Source organism: Salmo salar, chromosome 28, assembly GCF_965601325.2.
Source record: "Salmo salar chromosome 28, fSalSal1, whole genome shotgun sequence".
NCBI classification, from domain to species: Eukaryota; Metazoa; Chordata; class Actinopteri; order Salmoniformes; family Salmonidae; genus Salmo; species Salmo salar.
The window spans coordinates 16,504,341-16,515,334 of NC_138318.1; the positions used below are offsets into that span (position 1 = coordinate 16,504,341).

Genomic DNA, 10,994 nt, shown 5'->3' on the forward strand with positions numbered 1-10,994 from the left:
AGTCCCTCCTGCAGCAAAGCACCTCCACAACATGATGCTGCCACCCCCGTGCTTCACGGTTGGGATGGTGTTCTTCGGCTTGCAAGCGTGCCCCTTTTCCTCCAAACATAACAATGGTCATTATGGCCAAACAGTTCTATTTTTGTTTCATCAGACCAGAGGACATTTCTCCAAAGAATACGAACTTTGTCCCCATGTGCAGTTGCAAACCGTAGTCTGGCTTTTTTTTATGGCGGTTTTGGAGTAGTGGCTTCTTGTGAGCAGCCTTTCAGGTTATGTCGATATAGGACTCGTTTTAATGTGGATATAGATACTTTTGTACCTGTTTCCTCCAGCATCTTCACAAGGTCCTTTGCTTGTTGTTCTGGGATTGATTTGCACTTCTCGCACCAAAGTACGTTCATCTCTAGGAGACAGAACGTGTCTCCTTACTGAGCGGTATGTCGGCTGTGTGGTCCCATGGTGTTTATACTTGTGTACTATTGTTTGTACAGATGAACGTGGTACCTTCTAGCGTTTGAAAATCGCTCCCAATGATGAACCAGACTTGTGGATGTCTACGATTTCTTTCCCAAGGTCTTGGCTGATTTCTTTGATTTTCCCATGATGTCAAGCACAGAGGCACTGAGTTTGAAATACATCCACAGGTACACCTCCAATTGACTCAAATTATGTCAATTAGCCTACCAGAAGCTTCTAAAGCCATGACATCATTTTCGGGAATTTTCCAAGCTGTTTAAAAGCACAGTCAACTTAGTGTATGTAAACTTCTGACCCACTGGAATTGTGATACAGTGAATAATAAGTGAAACAATCTGTCTGTAAACAATTGTTGGAAAAATTACTTGTGTCATGCACAAAGTAGATGCCCTAACCGACTTGCCAAAACTATAGTTTGTTAACAAGAAATTTGTGGAGTGGTTGAAAAACGAGTTTTAATGATTCCAACCTAAGTGTATGTAAACTTCCGACTTCAACTATACATACATACATATAAAGAGCGATATATACACATGTAGGTTAAAGCAACTACCACAGCTCAGGGACCGATACAGTGGTCTGGTCAGGTGTATTGTATACTCATGTTGCCAGACTCCTTCACTTTGACACATGAAGAAGGATCTTGAGGGAGCTGGATATGGTCAGGTGTACTAAAGCTACTGTTGTTGTCATGGTTTCAGATTGTGATCCTGAAGGAGCTGAAGCACTCGGACGGGAACTTTAACAAGAGACAGAGGATAGAGCTCAACTCGGTGAGTCACCGATTATACAGCAAGTTTGATAATGTCCGGTAGACTACTCAAGGGTATCAAGTATGCATTTTTACATGTGTCCATGTGGTATCTTTGTTTAGTTTTTCATATTTGATTTGATTATAACTCCTATTGCTTATTATATCCAACCTCCCTGATTTACAGCTTCTGCACATTGACTACTACAACCTGACTAAGTTCTACGGCACAGTCAAGTATGATCATGGTGTGTTTGGGGTGTTTGAGTACGGCGAGAGGGGATCTCTAAGGGTGAGAAACACACATGCAAGCACGCACGCACGCCCACATACACTTTCCCATTTGAACTTTTAACTTCTTCCTTCCTCAGTGTGTGCTGAATGACAATATTTCATACCCGGAGGAGACCTTCATGGACTGGGAGTTTAAGATCTCTGTAATGTACGACATCGCCAAGGTGAGCTGGCAACAACTCTAGTCTACACTCTACTGTTGGTTTGTATGAGCTCAGAAAATGCCAACTCAGAGCAATTTACCGTAAGATGCTAAAACCTTAGCCAAGCTAAAACACTATCCAAGAGTTTTTATCTTGTCAATATTGATATACATTTCCGAAGTGCTTTGATCCATTTGACAACATTGAGTCATTGAAATACAGTAGATCTTTATTCAAAGACAAAACCTCCTCCCCTTTCTTCATCTCCGCAGGGTATGTCCTACCTCCATTCCAGTGACATCCAGGTCCATGGCCGTCTCAAGTCCACTAACTGTGTGGTAGACAACCGCATGGTGGTCAAGATCACTGGCTTTGGCTGCAACACCATTCTAAACCCAGGCAGAGGTAGGAACTATTACGTCGGTAGAGCTAGCTTGCTAGCATAGTTAGCATTCATGCAATACACATCCCCTGAGGTCTGTCTGTCCTAGGATGTCTCTTTCTGTCTTATCCCTGTTCTTCCTCTTGTTTTTTTTTAACCTATCCTCCCCTATCCCCTCCCTCCCTCCCTCCCTCTCTTTTCCTCTCCATCCTTCCCCTCCTTTCTCTCCCCCATCAGACCTGTGGACAGCTCCAGAGCACCTGCGAAGACAGGGGATCTCCCAGAAGGGAGATGTCTACAGCTTTGCCATCATCGCCCAGGAGATAGTTCTCAGGAGGAAAACCTTTTACACCGAGGCCTACTCCGACCGCACAGGTTAAACACATTACTATATAATACCTTATATAGAAATTCAGAACAGAATCATTGCATCAGCTTTGCTATACTGTAGTTACCCTTATTTAAAATGTAATCTTTGGCACTTTGAGTGGTCCTGCATTTAATTCTGGGGAAGTATCGACCCCTCCTGGTCAACTGTAGCATTGTTCAGTTGAGCACAACATAGTGTAGCAGATTAACAAAACGCTCACACAAGTTGTTCTGTCTTCATCAGAGAAAATGGCCAGAGTGCAGTACCCTATCAAAATAACCTATTTCAGACCTGATCTGAATTTTGAGACTGCAGGAGAAAAAGAACTGGAGGTAAGATTGGCATTTGTTTGTGTGTTTGTCTGTCTGTTTGTGTGCAACAGAGAGAGAGAGGGGGGGGGGGGGGGCTTACAGTACAGAGAAAGACAGATATAGAGCTAGAGAGTCTGTAATCCACATTGGCTTGTTCATTTATTTTTTTCTGAATGCCCACAGGTGTACATGCTGATAAAGATCTGCTGGGATGAGGACCCAGAGCGAAGGCCTGATTTTAAGAAGATAGAGAGCTCATTGGGGAAGATCTTCAGGTACCAGCTACCTACTTTTATCTCTCTTTTACTGGATAGAGCTAAATACTTGCCAGGACTTGGCCATTTTATCAGAAAGGTGAAGAATACATTTACAAAGATGGTAAAATGTCTCTGTAACATGACAACTGTTCAAATTAAATAGAGATATCAGTAAGACGAGCATGGTTATGGTTTGCAGTGCTTCTAAATAACTAACATGCAATTGCTGTAGAGCTCCCTTCTCTTTCATTTAACATACATTTGAGAAATCCCTCACAAGGGCAGCACCTACATTGAAAAGTGGCGGATGTGTGTGTGCGCATGTGTCTGTGTGTGTATATGTGTGTGACTGATCCTGTTCTTTTCTCCATAGTAACCTGCACAACCAGGCTAATGAGAGCTACATGGACAACCTGATCCGTCGGCTGCAGATGTACTCCCGGAACCTGGAGCACCTGGTGGAGGAGAGGACAGCTCTGTACAAGGCTGAGAGAGACAGGGCCGACTGCCTCAACTTCATGCTGCTGCCTCGGTCAGTCGACAAACGACAGCAACAACAAAAAGAAACAGATACCCGAACACAGTTCCATGTTCTTGTTTTATAAAGTGCAGTGTTTCGACCAGAAGGTCTTTGTCAGACTGCACAACCAGAAAACCACTTTAAGACCAGCAAATGACTTCTCTCTCTCCTCTCTCCAGTCCTGTGGTGCGTTCTCTGAAGGAGACAGGCATCGTGGAGCCGGAGCTGTTTGAGGAGGTGACGGTGTACTTCAGCGACATCGTGGGCTTCACCACCCTGTGCCAGTACAGCACCCCCATGGAAGTGGTGGACATGCTCAACGACATCTACAAGGGCTTTGACAGCATCCTCGACCACCACGACGTATACAAGGTTAGGGTTGAGGTTAGGGTTAAGGTTAGGGTTGTGGTTGAGGCTAGGCTTACTGTAAACCAAAACGTTTAGTTCAATAGCAGATGTATAGCTTCTATGTCTTCCTTCTTGTCCTGTGTCAGGTGGAGACGATAGGTGATGCGTACATGGTGGCGTCGGGGTTGCCTCGGCGGAACGGTAACAGGCACGCGGTGGACATCTCCCGCATGGCCCTGGACATTCTGGCATTTATGGGGACCTTCCAGCTCAGACATCTGCCGGGACTACCTGTGTGGATCCGCATTGGGATGCACTCAGGTATCCGTAGCTCCTCAAGACCTACCCTGAATTCATAACACGTCCTTCTCTCTCCTCGTACATATCATCAATACAAAACCTCCTTGGTCTCTGCTCTTTCCTGTAACCTCACTCACTCTCTCCTCCCTCTGTCTGTCATCAATACCTCCCTTAAGTCTCACTACTTGTTCCCTAGGCCCCTGTGCAGCAGGAGTGGTGGGGATAAAGATGCCCAGATACTGCCTGTTTGGAGACACAGTCAACACTGCCTCTAGCATGGAGTCAACGGGACGTCGTAAGCAGGCTACAGGAACAATGGAAATATCCACACCAAATCTACACAAACATTTCATGTTCATATCAGCTGTTATGGCAGGTGAGTAAAATACAACTCTGTCTCTCTCCATCCAGCCCTGAGAATCCATGTCAGTCAGCCCACCATCAGCATCCTACAGAGGACAGACTGCAAGTTTGAGTACGAGAAGAGAGGGGAGACTTTTCTCAAGGTATGGACATGGCACATGCTACTTTGCTATTTGTCATGATAGAATCATACAGATTTTTGTTGATGCCATTTGTACTATTTAGTACTCTTATCTACTGTGTTGAATATCATATAAGATTGTGTGTATGTGTATATATATCCCAGGGTAAAGGCACAGAGTTGACCTACTGGTTGACAGGTGAAACAGGAGAGGACTACAACCTGCCAACGCCACCGACAGCGTGAGTTAACCTGCTGCTAATTTATATGCTCCCCTATAACTTAGTAAAGAGAATGTACATCCCTAGAGCTCCACGTCATCTTTAGATCTATCTATATTATTAACTTCTACATTCATGTCTTTCTTCCATTTTGTAGGGTAAACAGATATCATTAGAGCTACATATATACAGTGCATTCGGAAAGTATTCAGACCCCTTTCCTTTTTCCACATTTTGTTACGTTTCCGCCTTATTCGAAAATGGATTCAATTATTTGTTTCCCTTATCAATCTACACACAATACCTGATAATGACAAAGCAAAAACAGCAAATGTATTAAAAATTAAACACAGAAATGCCATATTTACATAAGTATTCAGACCCTTTGCTATGAGACTCGAAATTGAGCTCAGGCGCATCTTGTTTCCCTTGATCATTCTTGAGATGTTTCTACAACTTGATTGGAGTCCACCTGTGGTAAATTCAATTGATTGGATATGATTGGGAAAGGCACACACCTGTCTATTTAAAGGTCCCACAGTTGACAGTGCATGTCAGAGCAAAAACCAAGCCATGAGGTCAAAGGAATTGCCCGTAGAGTTCAGAGACAGGATTGTGTCAAGGCACAGATCTGGGGAAGAGTACTAAAACATTTCTGCAGCATTGAAGTTCCCCAAGAACACGGTAGCCTCCATCATTCTTAAATGGAAGAAGTTCCTATAAGTTCCTATAGCTGGCCACCCTGCCAAACTGAGCAATTGGGGGGAAAGGGCCTTGGTCAGGGAAATGACCAAGAACCAGATGGTCACTCTGACAGAGCTCCAGAGTTCCTCTGTGGAGATGGGAGAACATTCCAGAAGGACAGCCATCTCTGCAGCACTCCACCAATCAGGCCTTTATGGTAAAGTGGCCAGACGGAAGCCACTCCTCAGTAAAATGCACATGACAGCCCGCTTGGAGTTTGCCAAAAGGCACCTAAAGGACTCTCAGACCATGAGAAACAAGATTCTCTCGTCTGATGAAACTAAGACTGAATTCTTTGGCCTGAATGTCAAGTGTCACGTCTGGAGGAAACCTGGCACCATCCCTACGGTGAAGAATGGTGGTGGTGGCAGCATCATGCTGTGGGTTTTTTTCAGAGGCAGGGACTGTAAGACTAGTCAGGATCAAAGGAAAGATAAACAAGTACAGAGAGATCTTCCAACAGGACATCGACCCTAAGCACACAGCCAAGACAACGCAGGAGTGGCTTCAGGAAGTCTCTGAATGTCCTTGAGTGGTCCAGCCAGAGCCCAGACTTGAACCCATCTAACATCTCTGGAGACCTGAAAATAGCTGTGCAGCGACACTCCCCATCCAACCTGACAGAGCTTGAGAGGATCTGCAGAGAAGAATGGGAGAAACTCTCCAAATACAGGTGTGCCAAGCTTGTAGCGTCATACAGAATAAGACTCAAGGCTGTAATTGCTGTCAAAGGGGCTTCAACAAAGTACTGGGTAAAGGGTCTGAATACTTATGTAAATGTTATATTTCAGTTTTTTTTTTTATAAATGTGCAAAAAAAACTGTTTTTGCTTTGTCATTTTGGGGTATTGTGTGTAGATTGACGAGGGGGAAAAACTATTTAATCCATTTTAGAATAAGGCTGACAAGTAAATTTTTTGGGAAAAAGTCAAGGGTTCTGAATACTTTCCGAATGCACTGTATGTAGATCTATATAATTAACTCCTATGGTCTTGTCCTTCCCTGCAGGGAGAACTGCCAGCGTCTGCAGCAGGACCTGGCCCAGATGATCCAGGAGTGTCTTGAGAACCGCTCGCTGGGGTCAGAGGTCATGGAGAAGAGGAATACCCTGTCCATGAGGCAGAGGAGGGTGGGGAGGGACGGAGGGGAGCAGGGGGGAGAGGAGGAGGATAACGATGACCAGCCAGAGTACCTCCATCTGGCTACGGTCAACAACTTCAGTACTTTATTGTAATTATTTTGGTAAGGAGAAATAGGGTTATTATGTTGTTTTTTTGTCTATTGATGTGAAAGTCTTCTCCAAACTTTTGCATCAATCATTCTTGGTTGTCAATTGAAGATTTCTCTGAAAACTAAAGTCACATGCAGATCTTGAGTTAGAATTCTGGCCTTTTGGAGAAACCACAAAGCTGTAGACCAACTAAGCACAACTAAGCACATACTGGAAACCTTCCCCTCCACAACCTCAGCACTAGAAATGCCAAAAATGCTAAGAAAAAAATACTGACCTTAGGTAGAACAACAAATAGCAAAAAGTACTTATTGTACCTTTAAGTGTTAAATAATTGTGTTGTCTACAATCAAATAATAAAATGATTAATCCTCATACATTTCTTCCTTTTAACTGATTGCAATATATGGGGACCCTTGTTGTGATAATATTTCATCCTGAAAATTAAAATAATTTATGGTTTAAAAACAAATGACATTGAAACTGTATTTATTTATGTGATTATATTTTATAGTTGTTGGAATCTTTCCTGTACAGCATGTTACAAATGTACTTGACGGGACTGAAAACATTGATCCATGTTTCATTGAGCCTGTTACAGTATATTGAGGCATTACAATTCCCATGTCACTGATGTCTGATAAGTTATGGGGGTATATCTGAGTACATTGAAGTTTTAGTTAAAGGGGGTAGGAAGGAAGGAAGTTCTCACTCTCGCTGATTTTCTACAGTGAATTATAAATGATTATGCACAATTGTCTAACACATATTTACATTGTTTATATTTTTTTTTTTAAACAAGAACATAGCATGACTGCTATTACTGTTATATCCATAAAAAACATCTGTATAAAGATAATGTATTGTAAAGCAAATCAACCCTGGCTATTGTAACAGCATTAGATGCCTAATAAAAAGAAATCAGGATCTGATCTATTGTCCGGGAACAAGTTAATGAGATAAACTACAGTGAAACCCATATACAGTACCAGACAAAAGTTGGGACAAACCTAACTTACTCATTCAAGGGTTTTTCTTTATTTGTACTATGTTCTAGATTGTAGAATAATAGTGAAGACATTAAAACTATGAAATAACACATAAGGAATCATGTAGTAACCAAAAACATGTTAAACAAATCAAAATATATTTTATATTTGAGATTCTTCAAAGTAGCCACCCTTTGCCTTGATGACAGCTTTGCACACTCTTGGCATTCTCTCAACCAACTTCATGAATTAGTCACCTGGAATGAATTTCAATTGACAGGTTTACCTTGTTAAAACTATCCTTCTTAATGCGTTTGAGCCAATCAGTTGTAAACCACTACTAAAGGACACCAATAAGAAGAAGAGAGTTGCTTGGGCCAAGAAACATGAACAATGGACATTGGATCAGTGGAAATCTGTCTTTTGGTCTGATGAGTCCAAATTTGAGATCTTTGGTTCCAACTGCCGTGTCTTTGTGAGACGCAGAGTCGGTGAACGGATGATCTCCGTATGTGTGGTTCCCACTGTGAAGCATGGAGGAGCATGTTTGATGGTGCGGGGGTGCTTTGCTGGTGACACTGTCAGTGATTCATTTAGAATTCAAGGCACACTTAACCAGCGTGGCTACCACAGCATTCTGCAGAAGATACACCATCCCATCTGGTTTAATGGGACTATCATTTGTTTTTCAACAGGACAATGACCCAACACACCTCCAGGCTGTGTAAGGACTATTTGACGAAGAAGGAGAGTGAGGGAGTGCTGCATCAGATGACCTGGCCTCCACAATCACCCAAACCTCAACCCAATTGAGATGGTTTGGGATGAGTTGGACCGCAGAGTGAAGTCCTTCAAGACTGTTGGAAAAGCATTCCAGGTGAAGCTGATTGAGAGAATGCCAAAAGTGTGCAAAGCTGTCATCAAGGCAAAGGGTGGCTACTTTGAAGAATCTCAAATATAAAATATATTTTCATTTGTTTAATACTTTTTTGGTTACTACATGATTCCATATATATGTTATTTCATAGTTTTGGTGTCTTCACTATTATTCCACAATGTTGAAAATAGTAAAAATAAAGAAAAACCCTGTCCAAACTTTTGACTGGTACTATATACATACACGTATATATATATTTTATCTATCTATCTATCTATCTATCTATCTATCTATCTATCTATCTATCTATCTATCTATCTATCTATCTATCTATCTATCTATCTATCTATCTATCTATCTATCTATCTATCTATCTATCTATATATATATATATATATATATATATATATATATATATACTGCTCAAAAAAATAAAGGGAACACTTAAACAACACAATGTAACTCCAAGTCAATCACACTTCTGTGAAATCAAACTGTCCACTTAGGAAGCAACACTGATTGACAATACATTTCACATGCTGTTGTGCAAATGGAATAGACAACAGGTGGAAATTATAGGCAATAAGCAAGACACCCCCAATAAAGGAGTGATTCTGCAGGTGGGGACCACAGACCACTTCTCAGTTCCTATGCTTCCTGGCTGATGTTTTGGTCACTTTTGAATGCTGGCGGTGCTTTCACTCTAGTGGTAGCATGAGACGGAGTCTACAACCCACACAAGTGGCTCAGGTAGTGCAGCTCATCCAGGATGGCACATCAATGCGATCTGTGGCAAGAAGGTTTGCTGTGTCTGTCAGCGTAGTGTCCAGAGCATGGAGGAGCTACAAGGAGACAGGCCAGTACATCAGGAGACGTGGAGGAGGCCATAGGAGGGCAACAACCCAGCAGCAGGACCGCTACCTCCGCCTTTGTGCAAGGAGGAGCAGGAGAAGCACTGCCAGAGCCCTGCAAAATGACCTCCAGCAGGCCACAAATGTGCATGTGTCTGCTCAAACGGTCAAAAACAGACTCCATGATGGTGGTATGAGGGCCCGACGTCCACAGGTGGGGGTTGTGCTTACAGCCCAACACCGTGCAGGACGTTTGGCATTTGCCAGAGAACACCAAGATTGGCAAATTCGCCACTGGCGCCCTGTGCTCTTCACAGATGAAAGCAGGTTCACACTGAGCACGTGACAGACGTGACAGAGTCTGGAGACGCCATGGAGAATGTTCTGCTGCCTGCAACATCCTCCAGCATGACCGGTTTGGCGGTGGGTCAGTCATGGTGTGGGGTGGCATTTCTTTGGGGGGCCGCACAGTCCTCCATGTGCTCGCCAGAGGTAGCCTGACTGCCATTAGGTACCGAGATGAGATCCTCAGACCCCTTGTGAGACCATATGCTGGTGCGGTTGGCCCTGGGTTCCTCCTAATGCAAGACAATGCTAAACCTCATGTGGCTGGAGTGTGTCAGCAGTTCCTGCAAGAGGAAGGCATTGATGCTATGGACTGGCCAGCCCGTTCCCCAGACCTGAATCCAATTGAGCACATCTGGGACATCATGTCTCGCTCCATCCACCAACGCCACGTTGCACCACAGACTGTCCAGGAGTTGGCAGATGCTTTAGTTCAGGTCTGGGAGGAGATCCCTCAGGAGACCATCCGCCACCTCATCAGGAGCATGCCCAGGCGTTGTAGGGAGGTCATATAGGCACGTGGAGGCCACACACTACTGAGCCTCATTTTGACTTGTTTTAAGGACATTACATCAAAGTTGGATCAGCCTGTAGTGTGGTTTTCCACTTTAATTTTGAGTGTGACTCCAAATCCAGACCTCCATGGGTTGATAAATTGGATTTCCATTGATTATTTTTGTGTGATTTTGTTGTCAGCACATTCAACTATGTAAAGAAAAAAGTATTTAATAAGATTATTTCTTTCATTCAGATCTAGGATGTGTTGTTTAAGTGTTCCCTTTATTTTTTTGAGCAATATATATATAAAATCTGTCATGCTCATGGATGAGTAGATTTTTTTTTTTTAAACATGCTGAGGAATACCAGGTTTTCAGCTCAAGTTCTGATGTCTTGGAAAAGCACAAACAGTTTGAGTTAAGGCTACAAACTAGAGTAGTCTCATTAAGGGGGACATCTTCTGATGCAAAACCACCAAAACATAAGGTCAATGCCAGGCACATGGCTAGACATGGAATACATTTTTTTAAACAATGATACTTAAAAACAGGAGAAAAACAAGATAAGCTTGGTTGTAAAAAATATTTTACAGCAGTAAT

The 10,994-nt window shown here is 42.9% G+C and overlaps 1 protein-coding gene across 3 annotated transcripts in view; it reads left to right on the top strand.

Annotated features, from left to right (window-relative positions):
- LOC106589536 (guanylyl cyclase C) overlaps positions 1-8,919 on the top strand; it is a 31,478-nt gene extending 22,559 nt beyond the window's left edge. For 2 of the 3 annotated variants that reach the window (XM_014179640.3, XM_014179636.3), the window contains 14 exons: positions 1,182-1,253; positions 1,419-1,523; positions 1,603-1,689; positions 1,941-2,073; positions 2,288-2,425; positions 2,664-2,752; positions 2,915-3,006; positions 3,362-3,520; positions 3,688-3,880; positions 4,003-4,177; positions 4,353-4,451; positions 4,568-4,662; positions 4,806-4,882; positions 6,613-7,767. In XM_014179640.3, the coding sequence (XP_014035115.1) occupies positions 1,182-1,253; positions 1,419-1,523; positions 1,603-1,689; positions 1,941-2,073; positions 2,288-2,425; positions 2,664-2,752; positions 2,915-3,006; positions 3,362-3,520; positions 3,688-3,880; positions 4,003-4,177; positions 4,353-4,451; positions 4,568-4,662; positions 4,806-4,882; positions 6,613-6,838 (1,740 nt within the window). In that variant the 3' untranslated portion in view covers positions 6,839-7,767. Of the gene's footprint in view, positions 1-1,181; positions 1,254-1,418; positions 1,524-1,602; positions 1,690-1,940; positions 2,074-2,287; positions 2,426-2,663; positions 2,753-2,914; positions 3,007-3,361; positions 3,521-3,687; positions 3,881-4,002; positions 4,178-4,352; positions 4,452-4,567; positions 4,663-4,805; positions 4,883-6,612; positions 7,768-8,519 lie in introns of those variants that run through there. The other variant, XM_082970368.1, reaches the window with a different exon arrangement.
- The last annotated feature ends 2,075 nt before the right edge of the window (positions 8,920-10,994 follow it).